Source organism: Balaenoptera acutorostrata, chromosome 19 (assembly GCF_949987535.1).
Source record: "Balaenoptera acutorostrata chromosome 19, mBalAcu1.1, whole genome shotgun sequence".
NCBI classification, from domain to species: Eukaryota; Metazoa; Chordata; class Mammalia; order Artiodactyla; family Balaenopteridae; genus Balaenoptera; species Balaenoptera acutorostrata.
In genome coordinates, this window is record NC_080082.1 from 1,440,060 (window position 1) to 1,461,245 (window position 21,186).

The 21,186-nt window shown below is 66.4% G+C and overlaps 1 protein-coding gene across 4 annotated transcripts in view; it reads right to left on the minus strand.

The window, feature by feature from the left end:
* Positions 1–718: 718 nt before the first annotated feature.
* Positions 719–21,186, minus strand: part of ZNF469 (zinc finger protein 469) — a 264,223-nt gene continuing 243,755 nt past the window's right edge. For all 4 annotated transcript variants that reach the window (XM_057533761.1, XM_057533759.1, XM_057533760.1 and 1 more), the window contains one exon: positions 719–19,979. In XM_057533761.1, coding sequence (XP_057389744.1) covers positions 8,672–19,852 — 11,181 coding nt within the window. In that variant the 5' untranslated portion in view covers positions 19,853–19,979 and the 3' untranslated portion in view covers positions 719–8,671. The remainder of the gene's footprint in view (positions 19,980–21,186) is intronic.

The window sequence follows — 21,186 nt, forward strand, 5'->3', positions numbered from 1 at the left end:
AGACAAGAACACTAGGGCCGGGAGGCCAAGAGACCTGTCTGGGGTCATGTGGTCACCAGCTCTTCCCACCCCCTGTCCAGGGCCAAGGGGTACAGCCTTCCTAGAGTTACCCGGTGCTGCACCCCTCCTCTGGGGAGCATGGGGCCCATGGATGGCTGGTTCACTCGGCCCAGGGCTCCCACATGTTTGTCAACTGGACAAGGGGCCCCACCTGTCTGGGTTTCTCATTGGGCCTGCTGCCTTCCCCAAAGAGGGCCTCTTTACAGGATGGGAACCTCACAGTCAGGCAGTCAGGGGGATTCCTGGAGGAGGCGGCCACGGGCTGGACCTGTGCTGGGCTTGAGGCTCCATGCACAGCAAGTGACGCCCAGGTTGGTGCTGCTGGAATGCCTGGAGGTCTGTGTTGAGGAGGGTTCTGAGGGTCAGCAGGTGAAGGAGAACCACGATCAATTAGTGATGTCTGTCTAGGGTGCAGGAGGAAAAGAGTGGCAGGACTTTGGCCACTTCAGGCTCTGAGAGGAGAGACACACCCCAGTTGCCCAGGGACTTAGAGGCAGAGGCAGGTCCTGCTGACCAGGATCCACTAAATCATTCTCAGGGCTCAGTGGAAAATGAAAATGTGGGGCCCCTTGTTCAAAAATTAAGAATTTCCAGGCAGCAACAGAAGAGCCTTAAACCAAGTGCAGGGCTCTGTGCACCTGCGCGGGTCAAGTGCCCATCAAACGCCATGACAGGGGACTTCCCTGGTGGTGCAGTGGTTAAGAATCCGCCTGCAAATGCAGGGGACATGGGTTCGAGCCCTGGTCTGGTAAGATCCCACATGCTGCGGAGCAACTAAGCCCGTGCGCCACAACTCCTGAGCCCGCGAGCCGCAACTACTGAAGCCTGCGCGCCTAGAGCCCATGCTCTGCAACAAAAGAAGCCACCGCAATGAGAAGGCCGCGCAACGCAACGAAGAGTAGCCCCCGCTCTCCGCAACCAGAGAAGCCCTGCGCGCAGCAACGGAGACCCAACGCACCGAAAATTAAAAATAAATAAATTTATAAAAAACAAACAAACAAAATAACACGCCATGTCAGCCCTGACCCAGGCCCGTGCTGTTTCTGGGGCACTTTGCTTCCATGCTTTGCCCCCTCTGTCTGCCCTGCACGGGGATATTATTACCGCCACCGTACAGATGAGGAAACTCCAGCTTGCTCGTGACCAATGGCGGTGTCATAGGACCTCGCTCACACAGGCCACTACACCCTCAGGGGAGGTCTGTTGATAAGGATGATAAACTGAGGAAAGAGGAGCAAGAAATGCTGTGGAAAGGCAGGCCCGGCTCAGCCCAGAGCAGGAGCGACTGCCTCTGCCTGGGGAAATCAAGGAAGGCTAACTGGAGGAGGTGCCATCTCCGTGGGGTTTTGCAGGGGTCCCTGCTCAGATGGGAGAGGGCTCCATCCGGCCACCTGCATCCCCTGTGGGACTGCCAAGATTCACATCCAAACATCACTGGTGGAGAAAACAGAACTGCATTCAGTCCACTTGGGGGTTGGCAACACCCACTATGGAGCTGAGAAGGGCTTGGCGTGGAGCTGGGCTGCCCTGACCACGGCCTGGACGTTTCCCGCTTTGCTGGATTTCAAGGTCTAATAGTCTGGAGGCCTCTCGGGAAGGCTCCAAGGTTGTCTGGGCCTAGGGAAGTCTCCTGGGGATGGCTCTAGGGGCGATGTCATTATCGGCATCACCAGCCTTTTCCGAGCCCTTCTTTTGGGCTGGTTCATGGTCTCTCATGATGTCCTTGTGCAACCCTCTGGTGGTCACCCAGGCAGAAAGTGGCAGAGCTGGGCCTAGGACACAGCTTCCAAGGCTGTCGTGGTGGTGATGAAGACTCTGAGGTTCAGAGTGGCCCTACAGCTCATAAGTGGTGGCACTTCCTGTGACCCCAGGCAGTCGCACTCCAGAGCCCGGGTTCTTCACCCTGGCTGGGCCCCAGGAGAACTGGATTTGAATCTTGGCTCTGCCACATTGGAGGCTGTGACCCTGAGCAAGTCCTTAAGCAATTAGGTCCTTGGCTTCCTCATCTGTAAGTGGGGGCGGGGGGCATGACCCTCAGGGCTCCTGTGGCTCTGGGCTCACGTCTGCTCCACCGCTGCCCTCTGCCCTGTGGGTTGGCAACCGTGGGCCTGGCTCTGCTGATGGGCATGCTACCTGCTGCCCCGACCCAGGAGGACTGCCCGGGGCCGGGCAGTGGCTGCCGGTGGGGAGGGGGCTGATTGTGGTGCCACCCACGTCCCAGGCTCTGCACTGGTTGCTAGGTGATGACCAAGGGAACTACAGAATGTTCTAGACACTTAAGCTGGACACTGAAGGATGAAGACTGTTCAGGAGAGAGTGGTGGCAGAAGGGCGTTCTCAGCTGAGGGAGGAGCAGGTGCAAAGGCTGGGGGGGCTGGACAGACTGTGGGGATCGCGTCCCGAGCCCAGGTCAGGTGAGGGGCCTCTGACGGCCAGGCCACACCGTGAGCCCTCTTTCTGCCTCACTGTGCCCCCAGTGTCCCTGACTTCACCTCCTTATAGCTCTGAGAGGCCCTGTGGGGACACTGTTGTCAGCCCAACCCCCGCTCCAAGCTTCCTTTACCTACCACCCTGACTGCTGCCGGATCCCCAGAGCCACTCCTGGCCCCACTACAGGCTGAAGCCAGCGGGGCCTTCCACTAAGCGAACGTGATAACCTCAGGCCCTGCCCTGCCCCAGTCTTACCTTCTCCTCTGACCCTCCCTGAATGTGGGTCCCGGTGGCCTGTGGCCACAGGGCCTTTGCACAAGCTGTTCCTGCCACCCGGTGCACCCTTCCCTCCCACTGCCTGGCCCCTTCACCCTTCCTCAGGGAGGTCCTGACTGCTTCCAGACCACATTAGGCCGCTCCTCTCTGGTCCAGCTTGCAGGGGCCAGGTGCCTTTTCTGTGGTACTCAGCACGCTGTTACCTTACGCTTGCAGTGGTATGAGTGAGCTGTGGACGGTTCCTCGGTGCCAGGGCCCGTGCTGAGCACCGTCTGCTCACAACAGCTCTCTGAAGAAGGGACAGTTAGAATTCCCATTTGCCAGACAAGGAAACTGAGGCTCAGAGAAGTGAAGTCACTCCCCCAAGGCCGCACAGCAGGTGAGCAGCAGAGCTGAGTCTCCCTGGGAAATCCGCGCCTGCTGCTGCAGAATGGGCCCTGGTGGCTGCATTGGGGGGAAGGGGGCCCAGGCCTCGCTCCCTCCGCTGCTGGTCAGCCCAAGGCCCTGGAGCCACTGGGCAGCTGTGCCAGGGGCCCTCACCGATGCTTGTCAACACCGGCTCTGTGAAGGGTTTAATTAACTTCCTGTTTCAAGGGGGTATAATGAGTTCTAAGCACCACGTGACTCCATAGGGAGGTCAAATGGCAGCGAGGCTGTCAAAATAAATTAAGTTAGGGATCAGAGGCGGCTGCAGGAGGAGCAGGGGAGAAGTCGGGCGATGCCAGTGACAACTAGATGCCGCCTGGGCCACCCTGCGGGGAGGGGAGGGTGTACGGGGGGTGGGCTGCTGCCCGGGCTGCCCCCATGGTGGCTGGGACTGGCTCTGGCCTGGGAGATGGGCTCAGGTGGTTCCCTGTCTGATCTCCACCGCCCACCGCTCAGACATCTTGGGGGAGCAGAGAGGAGGGGAATGGGGCTGGACTCCTCCGGGCTCAGCGGTCCTCTCTGAAACCAGCATCTCTAACAAGCTGCACCCTCTGAGACCCCGGGACACAAAGGTTCTTGCCTGGAAACTGTCCTCAGGTATTAGTGAGATCCACCCCTTCAGGCAGCTGCCCAGGTGCGGCCCATTTACCAGCCAGGCGCAGACAGGAAATATTATCTGGACATATCCCAATGAAGAGAGTGGGGGTCACGCGGGTTACATCACCAGATAGGAAGCGCACACTTCCTCGTTCGCCCTCCTTCCTTCCTTCCTTCCCCCTCCCCTCCCCTCCCCCTCCCCCACAGGCGTGGATTGCGCTCCCACACTGGGCACTGGAGGTACAGCTGCGAAGAACACACAGGACGCGTCACTCAGGGTCCAGCGGCAGGACAACAGCCAGGACTAAGGAGTGGGCCGTGGAGCACATCAGGCCAAACGTGCCGTTAAATACAGCAGGCTGGGGCCTGGGGCAGTGGGGGCGCAGCTGCCATCTTAGCAGGTGGTTAGGGAGGCCACAGAGAAGAGGTGCCGTCTGAGCAAAGACCTCAGGGAGGGAGGGAGGGAGGGAGCCCAGTGGGCAGCGAGGGGACAGTGTCCGGACAAAGCCAGTGAGCCCCAGCACTTAGGCCTCGGAGGGAGCCCCGAGTGTCAGGGCTGGAAGGGTTTTCGGTGATTGTCGGGCCCATTTAAATAGGCAGGAAGGGACTTCCCTGGTGGCACAGTGCTTAAGAATCCGCCTGCCAATGTAGGGGACACGGGTTCGAGCCCTGGCCCGGGAAGATCCCGCATGCCGCGGAGCAACTAAGCCCGTGCGCCACAACTACTGAGCCTGCGCTCTAGAGCCCGCAAGCCACAACTACTGAAGCCCACGTGCCTAGAGCCCGTGCTCTGCAACAAGAGAAGCCACCGCAGTGAGAAGCCCACGCACCACAACGAAGAGTAGCCCCCGCTCGCCGCAACTAGAGAAAGCCTGCGCGCAGCAACGAAGACCCAATGCAGCCAAAAATAAATAAATAAGTTTATAGAAAAAAAAAAAAGGCCCCAGAGGGGCTGGTGATGGGCCTGATGTCTCTGGTCCCTGGTGGTCGCCCTCCTGCCTGGGCCCCAGCAACGGTCCTGGGTCTCTCGGCAGCTGAGACCGAGGTGCGGTGTGTTCAGGCCCAGCTAAACCCTGGGCCCCGGGAGAGCCATCTGCATCCTCTCTCCGCCTGGGGCTCCGGGGAGGAGGCCGGTGGCCTTGAGTTGCAGCCCACAAGGCCATGCCAGCCGGTCAGCAAGGTAGACATTACCCTGTGGGAAGGGGCTGTGGCCTTGAGCTCCCAGGAGGGCGGAAAGTAGCAATGCCCCAAAGGCTCGGCATGGCCACAGCAGCGGGACCTCAGGCCAACTGCCCACCCACCAGACAGGCAGAGACATGGGGTCTGGGGAGACGCAGCCTCAGGCTCAATTCTAGAGCCCACCCGCGGCACGTTCGCAGGTGACGTGGACAGGACCCACGGCCTCCAACTCCTGTCCCCGCACGGGAGGTGCTTGGATGGACCCTGGTGACGAGGATCCAGCCCTTCCCTGGAGGCCCTCTGCACCTCTGAGGCCTTCTCTGTGGGACCCTGTACGTGCGGATTCTTCCGCCTGTGTGAGCGTGGCCGCCTACACGCTCTCCCTGGGAGACCGGATTCTCCGAGCCCAGCAAAGCCCACTGCAATGACATTCTCCAGCAGGTTCCTGGCGGACATGCCCTCTAGCCATGCGGGCAAGCCTCCCCCTCACGGGGCCTGGGGATGGAGCCCGGCCTGCCCGCTCCACCACCAGCCCTCTCCCTCCTGCTGCCCTGCCCACCGAGTTCTGGCCGACCCCCACCCGCTCCGCCCGCCCGGCCCCTCCACCTGGCCCTCCTTACCTGGCCCCAGGCACCACCTTCTCTCCTGCCCCGTCTCCAGGCTGGGGGCCGAGGGGTCGTCGGGGTCAGGCTTTGGGACCTGGGGGGGGGGTGCAGTTGTACGATACAGCGTTCATGTGACCTTGCAGCTGACCCTCAGTCGCCCCTGCCCCCTGCCCAGTGCAGGGCAGCCCCGGGGGACCCTGCAGTCTCAGGGTGAGGGGCACTCTGGCCTCCTAGATGGGGGAGCCAGGCCCAGGGGTCTCTGCCCGAGGCCAGCGAGGGCAGTGGGGTCTGGGCTCCGCTTCTCAGCTTTCTCAGGGGATCAGGGAGCAGTGGCCCCTGCACAGGGCTATACCCACCTGGACCCTCTCCCACCCTGTCCGGCCCACTCCCTCGGCTCACACAGGGCCCTTCGGGATGCCCACCCTGGACGCCTTGAGGATTGGGTCCCACAGGTGTGCCCAGAGTCACTCACGTGGTTGCGTGTGGGTGTGTGTGTGTGAAGCCGTGGAGGAGTGCACCCCCGTGTGCCGTGAGTGTGTGTCTCTGGGCCCGTCGGTGAGGACGGGGGTGCCCAGTGTACCTGTGATGTGTGCGTGTGGGGCTCGGAGGCTGGTGCCCACTGAGGCCCGTCAGCCGAGCTGCCCGTCCCCGCCGAGCCGGCGAATGCTGCCACCTGCTGGCCAGGTTGGCTCTATCCATGCCACGGGGCTCGCGGCTGCGGGGTGGGCTCAGGGTCCAGGAGGGTGGATTTCGCTCGCGTCCAGCCCTGAGAAGACTAGAGCTGCGGGGGTCCCCGACGTGGTGAGCCTTGGCGCCTGAGGGGGCAGAGCGCCCGGCTCGCCCCAGCGCCGGATTCACAGTCTGGGGCAGGGCCTGGATGCTCCGTCACGTTTCCGGGGATGCGGATGCCGGCCCCAGGCCGCCCGAGGCGTGGTGAGCCGATGGGGGGGCACCCAGTGCCGTGGACCCAGTTGGCTCATGGGCGTCCGCCACCACGTCCCCAGATAGCCTTTCCCCAACGCAGCTCCAGCTCCACCCACCGAAAGCGCAACTCCCAGCCCGCACCACTGCGTAAGCCGCTGGCTTGTTCCCGGCCCACGGTAGGCGTGGAAATGGAGGCAGCCAACCTGGGCGGGGGGACTCAGCGGGAGCAGCCGAGACCGAGAGAGAGGACAGGGCAGGGCGTCCCTGGCGGAGGGAATGGCAGGGTTGGGGCCTGGCAGGACAGGGGGAGTGCGCAGGGCGGTTGGGGGGCCGTGGGCTCGGCAGTCTCGGGTCACGTGCAGGATCCCTCCCTGTGGAAGGGCTTGGCGAGGCTCCCCCCACTCCCGCGCCCGGCATGTGTTGTTTGGGGCCTGCTCTGAGAGACCCCGTGTGCAGGCAGCTGTCAGGGGCAGGACGGGATCAGGGTTGGTGCCCGACTCTGGACGGGTCCTGCCTGCCATCCGGGCGCTTGTCCCAGACACGGGGGTCTTCAGGACACGTGGGCCCCAGGGGTCTGGGCCTGCCGTGGGAGTGTGATCCCTCCTGCTGCCTTTGCTGCCCTCTGGGTCCCCTAACCCAGCTGTGCTCGTTCCTTCCTGAGAGGGTCCCGCCCAGCGCTAAGGTGCTGTCTGCACCGTGTTAACAAGTCTGGGGGCTGGTGGGACCCCTCTATATGGCTGGGGCGGCTCTGCAGGGCCCGGTGGCCCTGGGACGGGACGGACGAAGCGGCGGCTCGGGGGGGCAGGCAGGGTGGGGCTGGCGGGAGGACAGAGGCCACAGAGGAGGTGCCCTGTGAAAATAGTGGACATATATTTGACCGCATGGATGCACTAAGATTTTACAACCTCAGAGCCCCCGGGTTTATTCGTCAGCACTAAAGCGGCACTCTGAGTGGCACACACACCTGCTACGAAGGCAGTATGGGCCTGATTTGGTTTCTTTCGAAATATCAAAATTAAAACTTTTGACATACACATTGCACCCAAGGCTAAAATGAAGAAACAGAACAAAACAAACCACAAACCTCAGAGACACCTAAGAACAGAAGGAAGCCTCTCCCTGCCTCCTGCCCCCGTGAAGACACGATTCTGTAGAAAGGACGTGCGAGCCAGCCCCTGGGTCGTGTCAGTGCGTGAGCTGCCCCTGACTGGCTGCTCTGACCTGCCCGTGGGGCTGGCGCCTCCCAGAGGCGGCCGGGAGCCAGCGAAGGGCTTCTTAGGCCACTGGTGCCTTGGGCCGCCCGTGCGGCACACTGCGCCTCCTGGTCCGACCCCACCCCCCAGGTAAAGCAAATCAAGGAAGCCTGTATTCACATTACAACATGAAAATAGCACCAGGATCGTCAGAGTAAAATTGCTGATACTTGCAGCAGAGAGCTCCATGTAGAAGGAAGGCTCTAGAGAGGGCAACTGCGGAGGCTGGGCTGGGGGCAGTGCGGGTGGGGAGGGAGGACCAGGGGTCAAGGTGCACTGGAGATCGGCTCTTCCGTCAGTGGCACGGACAGTGGCCGGCACGACCCTGTGGTCAGAGAAGGCCTGTTGTGCTCGGCGGTGGGGGGTGCGGGGGGCGCCGGGCAGCTCACAGATGGCTCTTCTGCCCCCATCTGATTTCTAGGGTCGCTTTGGAATTCCAGCAACAGCAGCAACGACACTAAGACGGAGGCTGCCACCATACAACCGGCAGCTGCCTCAACTTACTTCCTGCTAGATGACACAGGTGGGGTGCCCTGTGCAAACCTTTAAAGCGAGGGGTTCTCTGGCGTACCGGGCCTTGGCTGTGGGGCACACGGGGCTGGGGTGGTGGTGAGCGGCTCTCTCTTTAACGTCTTGGTACTGAGAAAACAGCTGCATGGTCTCAAAGAGGCTGCAGCTGGCCCACCCCTCACCCTCACCTTCCAGCTAGAAAGGGATTGCTGTCCACCCCAGGCCCTGTTCAAGGCATCAGGGTCGCAGGTCTAACACCAGAGTCTGAGTATCTGCATGCTATGGCAGGTGGATTAAGATGTGGCCACCAGGTAAACTCTCGGAGGACTGGAGCTCCTCAGCATAGACCAGGGTCCCCCATTTGCCAGTTCGTCCCCAGCCCCACTCCCAGGCACGTGCTGGCTCCTATAAATTACTCCGAAGCATCCTTTTTTAAAGGGATCTTGAAGCTGGTTAGTCTCTGCCCAAAAAGCTGGCTGAGGAGGTGGCTCTGGGACTCGGCTGTCCGGCAGGCCCGGGGGTTGGGGGGTTCAGCACCGAGGACAGCCCCGCCCCTCCTGGGGGGCCTATGCAGGGGTCTGGCCTGGGGGAGGGCCTTGCCCAACCCCTCCTTGCCGCGCCTGATGTTCCCTTGGGCATGGCCGGGCTCCCCCTTCCGCGGCTCTGCGGGCTGGGGCGGTGTTGTGCCGCTCTGGCCACCGGGCTTGGGCTTGGCAGGGAGCACGCGGCTGGGAGTCGCCTGCTTCCGTGGGGCCCGGGGGGGCTTGTCAGGGCCCGGGGGGCCTCCCCCTAGGCTCCCCACAGCTTCACTCCTGGTTGGCCCCGGCGCCCGGCCCTTTCTCTTCTTCTCACTGCTGTCCCCGTCCTCCCTGGGGCCCAGGCTCCCTCGCGGCCCCTGGTCACCAGCTTCCCTTGGTCCCTTGGGGTAGCCCTTGGCTGGGGCTCGAGGGGGGGCCTTGTCTGGGGCGGGGCCCTGGCCTGGGCCGTCGGGCTTGGCTGGGGTGGTGGCTGTCTCACTTTGGAGCTGCCCGCTGGCCGGCTGGGGCTGGCTGCCGCCCGCTGCCTTGGTGCCCTGCCGGGGGCCTCCAGCGCCCTGGGAGCCGGGGCCCGGCTTGACTTTGAGGGTGGTGGGCTTTGGCCTGTCCTCAGTGCCATGGGGGAGCTCTCTGGGCATTGGGCTGGGCACCGCCTTCTTCAGTTGTACTGGGAACTTGGGTGCTTTGCTGGGGGTGGACGAGGCTGACCTGTCCTTGGACGAGCTCTGGCAGCCCCCGGGCTTGTTGGCACTGCCTCTGTGGGAGGGGCCTCCTGCGCCCCTGGCAGGTGCCACGTGACACGTGGACACCTGCTTCTCCTTCCAGAGCAGAGAGGGGGCTTCTGGGTGATGGTCAGGGGCACATTTGCCAGGGGCACTTGGGGTCCCGTGTTTCCCTGAGAGCGGGCCAGCTGCCCTCTTTTCCTCTGCGTCTTGGCCTCCGGCCCCCGGCTGGGGCAGAGAGCCCCCCAAGGGGAGAGCCTGCTGGAGGAAGCGCCCAGGGCTGCCTGCGGAAGCCTCGTCCTCGGAACTCTCCAGGGCCTGGTCCGGCTCGTGGCCATCTTTGCCATCAGCCGAGGCCGCCGGGAAAGGAGACAGAGACGGGGGCAGGAGCTCCTGGAGGGCAGAGGGCAGATCGCCGCCGCCGACCGGGTGGCCCACGGGGCCTGTGGGCCTCTCTGGGGTCCCGGGCTGCCCTGCTGTGGTGCTGGGAGCTGCCTCCGGGCAGGGCTGGGCCAGGGCTGGGAGGGACCGCTCGCTCAGGGTGGGGCCGCTGTCCCGGGACAGAGGCCCGTCCACGCCGGATCCGGGGGCGCTGCTGGACGCGGCCACCCTGCGCCGTTTGCTGGGCAGCGAGCCCTCTCGGGCCAAGGCCTTCTGCCCAGGGGCGCCGGGCCTCCGCACGCCGCGGAAGGTGAAGGGCTGCTGCCCCCTCCTCCGGTGTTTGTCCATGTGCCGGTCGAACTGCTCCTTTTTGGCAAAGGTGTAGTTGCAGGAGCTGCAGACGAAAGACCTCTTGCTGATGTGCGTGACGTTGGCGCAAAGCTCACAGGCGTACAGCGGGGTGTGCTGCAGCTCCAGCTCCCCGCTCAGCCCGTGCTCGCCGCCCAGGTGCACGCGCAGCTCCTGGTGCTCGGGGTACACCCGGGGGCACTGGGGGCACAGGTAGACGCGCTGCGGGCTGTGCACCGCCAGGTGGCGCTGCAGCTTGAACGGCTTGGGGAACCGCTTCCCGCAGTGGTGGCAGTCGCGGGCAGGGTCCTTGCAGTCCTGGTGCACCGGGACGGCTGGGAGGGGGGACTCGCTGTGCGAACGGCCGTCGGGGGACAAGCCGCAGGCTGACGGGCTGCCCTGGGCCGAGGCGCTGTCCGGGTCGGAGCCGTTGGCGCGGGCCTTGGGTCTTGGCCTCTCCCTCGGGAATTCCTTCCCAGCTCCCACATCCGCCCCTGACGCCTCCGCGGGGCCCCCGCCTGCCTTGCCGATGGAGCGCTTGCCCCGGTGGGGTTTGGAGACCTGTCCCACGATGCCGCTCAGGAAGCGCGTGACCGTGCCGTCCCCCTCCCAACATCCGGGCAGGTCCCCCAGGGACCTCCGCGCCTGTCCCTTGCGGGCGAAGCGCACGGCGTGCTCACGCAGGTGCTCATTGTACATCCAGACGTCGGCGACCTCGCGCCGGCACATGCCGCAGGCCCACAGCCCTGCCTTGCTCTGCACGTGCTTCTCCTGCAGGTGCTCCCTCAGCAGCTCGCGGGAGCCGAACCTGCGCTCCACGCACATGTAGCAGGTAGGGGGCGGCGAGGGGCTGTGGGCCAGCTTGTGGAGGTCCAGCTCTCCCAGGCCGTGGAAGCGCTGAAAGCACACCCTGCACTTGTAGGGCGCCCTCCTGGCCTTGGTGGGCCGGCCTCCGCCTGGGGCCCTTCTTGCCCCGGCCACCCCCTCTGTCCTGCTCTGTGGGCCCTGGGAACTGGCCGTGGCCTTGAAGTCCAAGAGGCTGGTGCCGGGCAGACCTGCAGGGTCTTCGCAGGGTCCTAGGAAGCACAGGCCCTGCATCTGCAGATCCACGGCGCTCCCGGGGACACCACACTCATAGTGCTCTCGCTCCAGGTTGGGGGGCTCGGGGCTCGCGTCTCCCGCAGAAGAGGTGGCCTCGTCGGTGGGGGCCTGCAGCTCCAGGCCTCGCCAAGCTGCCGGGACCATGTGCAGCTCAGGGATGTTTTCTGACGGGTGGTCCTCGGCGCAGCAGGGGTCCGCCTCCGCGTGGGGCTCCAGGGCCCACAGGCTGGGGCCCACGGCCCAGGGGTCAATGCCGGGCACCTTGCTGCTGAGGAAGCCCTCCAGGAGGAAGGACTCCGGCAGACCCGCAGCCTCGTCACCCCACGGGTCCTCGTGGGACAGGCAGAGCGAGCCAGAGTCACTGAGGTCTGTGGGCAGGCGGGAGGAGGACAGAGCGACACTGCCCCCTGCCTGGCCGCTAGGCTCGGGCCGGGGAGGTGGCTTCGACTTTTTACAGCGCTTCCCGTAGACACGGGGGTTCTTCTTCCGAACCAAGCGGTCTCCCAGGGGGAAGAGCTGGGAAAAGGAGGCCTCATCATCAAACAAGCTCAGAGGGTCTCTGAGATTCGGGCTGGGGGCTTCAGGAGCAGTGCCCTCCTGCTCCTGGACCCCCTCTCCTGGACTGTGCAGGGGGTCCTGGAGGCAACTGCTGATGGTGCTGCCTGCTTCAGAACCACGAGTCTCGGGAGGGCCCTGCGGGTCCCAGGGGGGCTCGTGCCCCTCCCAGACACCTTGCCCTGATCTGCTCTCGGCCACTCTGCTGTCCCCTGCAGGTTTACCGCCAGCTGCCCTCGACGGCTCTTTGCAGATGCCAGACATCCTGGTCTCTCGGGGTCCCGCGTACCCTCTTGCCGAGGCTGCTTTCCGCCCCACTGGCCCTTCCGGCGCAGGAGGTGCCCCCTCCACCATCCCTGGACAGGCCACCCGATCCCCAGGAGACTTCCGTGCAGGCGTCTCCTCCAGGTCCGTGGCGACGAGAGGCGGCTGCGTGGACTCAGTCTCCTGCTCTGCCTCTGGTGAGAGGTGGCGGCTCGGGAGAGCCGGGCAGTTGGCAATGGCCGTTGACGGATTCCAGCCTCTTCTCCCTGAAATCACATCTGCAGGGCCCTGGAGACCGCTCTCCTCCCGGAACCTTCTCGCTCTTGGCTTTCTCGCCCTCTTGCTGGCTTTCCCCTCTGACTCGCTGGGGAAGTCTGCGGGCGGCCTGCCCCGCCTCTGGCCCCCGGCTTTCTTTGTCTGTTTGGATCGGGGCTCATCCCTCTCCAGCTGGTTCTGTTTCCTGGGCTCTGCAGGCCTCACGTCCACCCCTTGCTTGACCACGTCTGGGGGATGTGGTTCCCAGCCGGGGGGACAGCCTGCTGCTCCCAGAAGGCGGAGCCCCCGCCTAAGCCCCTTGGACATCTCGGGACCCAGGGCATCCTCAGGAGCCACAGAGCCGCGAACAGGGCTTAGCCTACCGGCCTGGCTGGGGTCTCCCACCAGGCGCCTCGGTCTCTCCTTCCCCGGCGCCCTGCGGCTCTTCTTCCCGGGTGGGTGGCATGTCTGGGGAGCAGGTGGGGCCGCTGGGCTTGGCTGGGAGGCAGAACCCCTGTGCAGCCCATGCTTCCTGGCTCTGTGGCGGCTCAGGCCCGGCCCAGAGCGGAAGGAGGCCGCGCAGACCTCACAGGTCACGGGCTGCCCGCTGGGGGCTCCGCCCCTCCAGTGGCCGTTCTCAGTGAACACAGGCTTCTTTTTAAAGCCACGAGGCTTCTGTCTGGGGTCCTGGGGGCTGAGGGGATCCCCCTGGGGTCTCTGGTGGAGGCTGTTTCCGAGGCTTCGGGGGGAGTGGGGTCTGGAGTCGCTGGCTGTGCTGCTCGGAGTTGTGGTTCTGCCCGGGTGGAGCTCTGTGGAGGGGCAGGTGACCCGCAGACCCCTGGTGCCAGCTTCGGATGCCCCTGTAATGGCAGGGCGCCCGGCCCTGAGCATCTCTAGGCCCTCCTGTTCCTGGAGGCTGGCCTCTGCCTCGCCTTCCTGGCAGGTGTGGGGATCTGGCCCCATGGCCCCCCGTGTGGAAGGGTCAGTGGGCAGAGCGGTGACACCCTGGCTTTCCCTGTTGCCTGGGGGTTCTGAGGAGGGGCCCTTGGGCACCCCATCGGGGTGGGTGCTGGACAGGGCTCCCCTGGGGTCTGGCCACTCGGCCCTGGGGCCTCTGACTGCCCCCAGGCCACCAGTGGTAGGGATGCTGGACAGGGCAGTGGCCTTGACGGTCACTCTCGGGGAGGTGGCCCTCGCTGGGTGGGGTGGGGTGACAGAGGCAGGAGCTTCCCTTGGTCTCCCTTTTCTGGAACCCTCTAGGGTTCTTGCCATGCGACCTCCAGGGCAGTCCCCTCCATGGGCGGGAGTGAAGACACCGACGAAGCTGGGCTCCTTGGGAGGGTCTTCCAGGGGGCCACAGTCCCCCCGGAGAGGGCGGCGAGCTGGGCTTTCCTTGGGGCCGCAGGGATCGGGGGTGGCTGCAGAAGCGGGCGAGGGTGTGCGGCTGGCCAGGTCCCTGGCGGGGGGCGCTGGGCTCTCGCCAGCGAACAGCAGATGCTTCTGAAGGCCTGGGCCAGCTACTGCCTCTGGAGTCTGGTCCTCAGGCCCATCTTCCGTGTCGGTTGCTGCCAAGGCTGGGACTGAAGATTCTGCCTCAGAGTAGGTGGGGCCTGGGGTGGCCCGTGCCCCCTTCCAAAGGCCCACGGCCACCCTGCTTCTCTGGAGCTGCCCGGCTAGCTGGTCCGGCCGCCGTGGCCTGCCCCGGTCATCTGGCTGCAGTTGGCTGGCTCCGACTTGGCCCTTGGGCTTCTTGGCCTGGCCGTGTGAGCCCGGATGTCCAGCTCCCTCTGGCCCCAGCTGGCGTCCGGCCACAGCAGGGACGGCTGTCGTCTGCACAGCCCCCGGGAAGCCCCGGGCAGGGCTGCAGGCCATTTTCCCACCTTCCACACTCTCCTTTCCCGGATCTGAGGGATCGCTGTGCTGAGGACTCTGGGTGTCATCAGGCGGGGGCCCCTGGGAGCCCCGGGTGTCATCTTCTCTCTCAGCCGCTCTGGCCACCAGGAGCTGGAGCTGATGAAGGGGGCTCGAGGCTGGGTCCTTGGGCCTCCTGCCGGGGCTGCGGTCGGGCACGGAGGCACGATGTGGGGAGGCCCCCGCTGGTACAAACTCCTCGTTACACTCAGGGCCAGGGCCCCCTGCTCCTCCTGGCCCACCTGTGCTGCTCACAGAGTGTCCCTTGGGGGCACTGTTGTGACTGGCACCAGAATGTGGGGTGGCACCCAGGGGCAGAAGCTCGGCCCCCTGAAATGCCAAGCCAGGTGCCGGAGGGGCGACAGGGCTGCCGAACGCTTCCAGCTCTGAGGGGTCTCGGCAGGGTCCAGGTGCCTTGTGGGATCCCGGGGAAAGCCCCCGTCTCCGTGGGCAGGGAAAGAGCAGTGGGAGGTCTTGGCTGTGCTGTGTTCTGGTGGCCCTGTTACCCTTAGGAAGTGAAGCCTCAGGGTTTGGGCTGCACTTCGCTAAACTCCCCATGTCCCACGGGGGGTCCGGTAAACAGACTTCCAGGTGGGCCCCGAGGCCCCCTTCGGCCCTGGGGAGCCCTGTCTTGGAGACCCCGGCTTTCTGCACTGGCCGGAAACTGAGGCTGGCCCCAGTGGGGCTGAAAGGACCCCCAGGAACCACGTCCTTGTGGGCGCCGGGGGCCAGGGCTGCTTCTCCATGGTGGAACGAGGGCCACTCCTCCTGGGGGCTCCCTAGAGCGCCCCCCGTGGTGGCCACAGTTGTTTCGGCCCCCTCCGGGCGTGGACGCAGTTCCCCAGGACTGGTGGCGCTGGCTCCGCACGGCTCTCCCGGGGCCTCCTGTGCGCCTTTGCTTTGCAGCTGACTCTCCAATTCGGTGACCAGCCTTTTGATCTCGAGCTCCTCCTCAGACAGGTCACCGCTACAAGCGGTGCTACATTCGATGACCTTGCCGGGCAAAGCGGGGAGGCTGGTGGCCACAGTCCCTTCACTGGGACACCGCTGACTGAATGCCTTTTCCCCTGAGAGGCCGGGAAAAGGGCCCAGATGGCCAGGCGGCACGGGGGACACTTCCTCCAGCAGGGACCAGCCCTTCTTGGGCAGAAACGAGAGGAACGGTGGGTCTTGCTGAGGTCTCCTCGGGGGAGGGGCGGCACACGCACGTGGCACCTGGGTGTCCCCGTTCCCAGAGAGGCTGCCATAGACTGGCGGGTGGAAGCTGTGCCCAGGCGGCCCCGAGAAGAGGGCCGTGCGCTCCAAGGCCGGCGGCGATTCGGCTTTGCCTGGGCCCGTGACGACTGTGTAGGGTGTGTTCCTGGGCGGCTTGGGCTCTTGGGAACTGGCATCCTCGCCATCCTGGCAGAGGCCTGCCCTGATGGCCGGCGGGCTGTCTGGGGCTGAGGACTGGGAGCCCAGGTCTTCGTGGCAACAGCCAGCCAGGTCTTTGGGTCTGAGGAACAATCCGCTGGGAGGGCTGCTGTAGGGCTGAGGCCCCTTTTTGGCAGCTGGAAGCCCCACGGAGTCTCCAAGACCAGGGGTCTTCAAACAGAGGGTCCTGGGTTCGGGGTGGGCCGTGTCGGCTGCGTTGGCCACGGGCACCAGTGATTCTCCTGGCGGGGAGGCAGGGGGCTCCTCTCCGTCCTGGGAGACGGCAGGCTCCGAGCACCGGGGGGCACCCAGCGCGGGTGAGCTCGCGCGGGCCAGCACTGCGTCCTCCTGGCGGAGCTGTGGTCGCTCTGGGGCTGGGGGGCAGGGGCCTCCTCCCCCACAGGTGGCTGGAGGGGAGCTCAGAGCCTCTCTGTGAAGTCCTGCAGCATCAGGGGGAAGGTCTTCAGCAATTTCAGGGCTCTCGGTGTCTTGGGGGAAGTCCAGAGAGGGATGGCTTTCCTCTGGGGTCTCGGCGCCCGTGAGACCCCGCAGGAGACGCTGGGGGCCTCTCTGCTCAGGGCCCACTCCAGCCTCTGGGCCGTGCGACGGGCCCTGGGCCTCAGGACTCTTGACGGGACCTGGCCACGGCCCGCCCGGCTCCTCTGGGCCCGGGGAGCCCCCAGGCCTCACGGCCTCCTGCCTCACGGCCTTCCTGGGCTTCTGCTGCTGTCCACCCTCTCTGGGACCCGGGGCCAAGTCCACTTCCTTCCTCTTCTCGCCCCGGCGCCATCGCCGGCCGCTGGGGCGGGACCGGCCTCTGAAGCGTGAGCCTCGCAGCCGCGGGCCATCCTCCTCCTCAGACTCGGAGGCGCCGTCGCAGTCCTGGGGTCCGCCGTCCGCGGCGCCCGGGGCTGGGCCGCGCTTGCCCGCCCGGTTCTTCTGCTGCACGATCTTGTGGATGAGCTCCTTGCTCCAGGTGCCGCCCCGGGCCCGCCTCCCCCTGCAGTCCTGGCCGGGGGACAGTCGGAGGCGCCTGGAGCTCCGGGTCTCCACCAGGAGGGCCCGTCCCCCTGGGTCTGTGTGGCTCTTGGGGGCCTGGGTTCTGAGGTCCCGCGGGCGGGACAGGGCCGGCTCAGCCCGGCCTTTCCTCCTCGGCCTCAGGCGGCTGGCCCTGGAGCCCCTGCCCGGCCTCTTGGCGGTGCTGACCGTGTCCAGCTCTTTCTGGAACAACTTAAACCGCTTTCCTCTTCTCTGCTGGCCGGCCAAGCTGGCCCCATCTGCCTCTGAGGGCGCTGGGCCCAGGGAGCGGGTTTTGGGCCTGGGGCCGGCCGCGTAGCCCCCGTCGCCGGGCCGGGGCGGCTGGGGCTCCAGCGGGGCAGCCACTGCCGGGAGCGGGAGCTGGGCTTTGTTCTCTGGCGTTGCCCCCAGCCTGGTCTTGGGGGGCTGCCCAGTGGCGGGGCCCCTGGGGCCGGAAGGCTCGTCATCGGTGAAGACGTCGATGAAGCTGCTATCGATCTCAGGGTTGTCTGACTGGTACTCCAGGCCGTTGAGGGCCTCCGTGATGAGGCTATCCAGCTTGGCGGCGTCCTCCAGGTCCAGGTCCCCTGCGGGCAGCGGGAAGGGGGCGGCGGCCGGGCTGGGCAGGAAGCTCATCCTCAGGGGGTCGTCTCTGCCGTCAGGCCGAACGTCCCCACCCAGCAGGAAGGGCGCTGTCCTGGTGTGGCTGAGTGGGCTCGGGGTCCCGCGGGCCGGTGTTTTGGGGGCAGCCAGCGCGGAGGGGGTGACGGGGGGCGTGGGGAACCCGGGGGGCTGCTGGTGGCCGTCCTTGGCCCTGGCCGGCAGCAGGCTGCAGAACTGCCGGTGCCCCAGGAAGGCGGCTAGGCTGCTGTAGTTCCGGTCACACTGCCTACAGGTGAGCAGCACATCCAGCTGGTCCAGGCTGGCGCTGCTGAGGGGGAAGTGGTGGGCGGAGTAGGGGGGCGGCTCCTGGGGGAAGCCCTCCAGGCCCACGCTGCCCACCTCGAGCCCCGAGCTAGGGAACGGGGTCTCCTCCAGCCCCTCCGTGGGGAAAGGGAAGGCCTTGAGAGGCTCCGGCTGGTAGTGGATGGGGAGGGCGTGCGAGGGCTCGGGGGACGGGAAGGGGCTGCCGGTCTCCTGGGGGCGGGTGGGTGGGTGGAAGAAGGCGGAGGGCCCGAGCGGCCCGGGGAGCTGGCTCTCATCCGAGCTGGGGTTGGCTGGGCTGCTGGACAGAGGGGACAGCGACGAACAGGTGCTGCTGGCCGTGTGGGTGGCCGGCGAGGGCAGGGGGGACTCGCTGGGGGAGGCTCCCACCACCCTGGGCGGGGGCGGGCCGGGGGGGCCCCGGGGGGAGGCCTGGGGCTGGGCCGCCCCGAAGAACGGGGGCTGGGCTCCAGGCTCCTTCAGCCCATTGTAGGCGAACAGCCCAGGGGAGCCGCCGCTGTGCTGGCCCGGGCTGTTTCTCAGGACCGCCAGCTTCTCGCCCGGCCCGGGCGCCTTCCCTGCGGCAGCAGCCAGGGCTCCTTGGCTGCCCGCCTGCCACTCGGGGACTTCCGGGGGGAAAGACAGCCGGCTCATCATCTCCACCTGGCGGGGGCCGGGGCCAGCGGCCGGGAGCACCTGGGGCCAGGGCAGCGGGGGGCTCTGGGGGAGGCTGAGCTGCTGGCCTGGGCCGGGCTGGGCTTCGAAGAATGCGCTCCTGGTGGTGGCCAGGGGGCCCAGGGGAGGCGTGGGGTAAGGGGCTGGGGCGGGGTCCCAGAGCGGGGGCAGTCTGGCGGCGGGGGGCCCTGAGGCAGTCAGCTCCGTGTCCCGAGGCCCTGGGCTGGTGCCCACCCCGCCGGCTCCGGGGCTTCCATACGCCTGCCCGGGAAACTGCCTCTGGGCCAGTGAGTTTGGGGGCCCCCTGGGGCTCCCCAGCCCATCGTGGGCCGAAGGCGGCCTCTCAGGGAGCACTTTGGTCATGCTCTCGTGCAAACTGTCCCGGAAGGTGGCCGTGCTCTCCGAGAAGGGGCTGGGGGCCGGGCGAGCCGCACCAGGGGGAGGGAGCGCACCGCCAAGGTCGCCGGGGGCGTTGAGGCCGCCGGGCCGGCCGGGGTAGCAGGGCAGGGCTGGGGGGCCCGAGCGGGCGGGCAGGGGGTAGGCTGGGCCCGTGCCCACCGGCTCCTCGGGCCACACTCCCCGAGGCTGGTGGAAGGCAAACACCAGTGCCCTCTCGGCGTACTCGGGCCCGGCTGCGTCCTCGGGGAAGGGTTTCGGGCCGGCTCCGTGCAGCTCTGGGAAGGGGTACTGGAAGGCGACCACCCCGGGGCTGCCGCCTTCGGGAAAGGGCTCCGGCTCAGCGGGCGGCACCCCGAAACTAGCACCTGGGAAGCTGTTCTCAGCCGTGGGAGGCCAGGCATCGGCCCTGCTGGCCTGGAATTCCACGTAGGAGGCCGGCCGGCAGGGGCTGGCGCCGCTGCTCTCGGGGGCCCTGAGGGGCGGGGGCCCAGGGGTGGCGCTCGGTGAGGTATAGTTGGTGGAGGTAAAGCTGGAGGGGGTCTCCTGGAAGCACTTTTGGAAGCTGAGCTCTTCCGGGCCAGGTGAAGCCTCGGCCCTGGGGGGACCAGGCCTGAGACGGGCTCTGGCTCCTTGGCCCCGGGGGGCCTCGGCCTCTGGGGGCCGGGGGGCCTCTTGCTGCGGGCCCTCAGGGGTCTTCTCGCCCAGGGCGGCTTTGGGCCTTGAGCTGGCGGTGCTCAGACCGTAGGGCTGCTGGGGGCCGCTGTCCAGCCTGCTCGCCCGCCGCGCGCGAGCCTGCACCGGGCTCCGCCCTGCTGGGGCCTGGGGGCCGCTTCCCTTCCCAGGGGCGCTGCTCAGGGACTGGGTTCTGGGGAGCGGGGCCTTGGGCCCCACCTTCCCAGCCTGCCGCACCTGGGTCTCAGGGCTGTCCATGGCTTGGGCCCCGCTGCCCGTGGCCTTGGTGGTCCTGTTGGCTGGGGCACTGACCTCACTGGGAGGTTGCAGGGGGCCCCCCGTGCCTCTGGCCGCTGGGCAGGGCTGCAGGTCTCCGGTCATGGTTGGGGGTGGCGCTCCGAGGGGCTGCTCCCCAGGCATGGCCCCTCCGTCCTGGGTGCTAGGAGGATGCCGTGGTCCGAGGCGGGCCGCGGAAAGCGGGCTGGGCGGACATCCTCGCCCCTTGAGGGGCCCTGGAGGGGCCTGCTCTCATGGTCCTGAGTGGAGCCTGCAAGGAAAGGACAGAGTGGGTCGGGGACCGTGGGGCTTCGTGGCTCCCACCGTGGCGTGGCAGGCTGGGAGCGGAAGCAGCGGGCACGTAACCTGTACTTTTAGGGGAGGGGGCTTGGCTCCGTCGGCACCTTGAGAGATGAGAGGGGAAGAGTTGCTGCCAGACTGAGAAAGGGCTTAGTGGGGGGGCGGATTGGGGTTGGGGAGGAAAAGGAAGGAAAAAGAAAGAAAATACTGTTGGGGCCTGAGATCTGAGAAGACCCCTGGCCACCCCCAAGCAGCCCTGCTAGGCACCAGCCAGGCCCTGAGCAGGAAAGCCCCATGTGGCATGTGGCTCCCAGACCTGCAGTGGCCCTGTGGTGGGGTGACGGGCACCTGATGGCCAGGGCAGAGAGCCCAGGAAGGACGGAGCGGGTGTCTGGCTGAGGCTCCCACCTGGTCCTTCACCTGCCCCATCCAGGGGGCCTCAAGGCCCTCGCCCTGCGGACCCCTGGTCTCCAGAAGGTTCCGGCTCCTTTCTTGGGCCCCTGAGCCGAGCTCCTGTTTTGGGGCACACGTATCTGGCCTGTGCCTGTGACCCTAGCCCAGAGCACAGCCCCATGGGCCTCTGGAGAAAAGCCCTACCCAGAACACTGAGCTTTTGGAGCACTGGGTGAGGGGAGCCCCCGGGGGCATGGCCCTCACCCCTCCCTTCTGTCTCCATGACCCCACTCCCATCCCCCTAGCGGCTCCGGGGGTCTCGTCCACAGAGCAATCCCGGGGCTGGCTGTCAGCATCACTCATTTTCTTGGCTCTCCCCAGACAGTCCCGGGAGCTCAGCCCCGTGCTAAGGCCACCAGCTCTGAGGTCGTGGCAGAGGCTTCCTGACCCAGGTTGGGCATGGTTCCGGTGCCGGCCAGCAGTGGTGCCACGTCGCCCCACCGCCGCCCCCTCCTCTGCCAGGCCAGCCCCGCCTTTGGATCCTCCCCATCCCATCAGCCTGGGGGCGCCCTCCCTCCTAGGTAGAGACCTCCCCCCTCCTCTGGGCTCCACGGCCCGGGGCAAGTCCTCAGCTTCCCTTTCCATAGGTGGACTGAGAGCCCTTGGGGCAGGGCTCGCGGATGGAGTCTGTTGAATGAATAAATGATGGCGGCAGCAGTAGCATGAGCTCCTTCCGGGCCCTCGCCGCGGGCCAGGACACCGAGCCCTTCCCAACCACTCCCCTG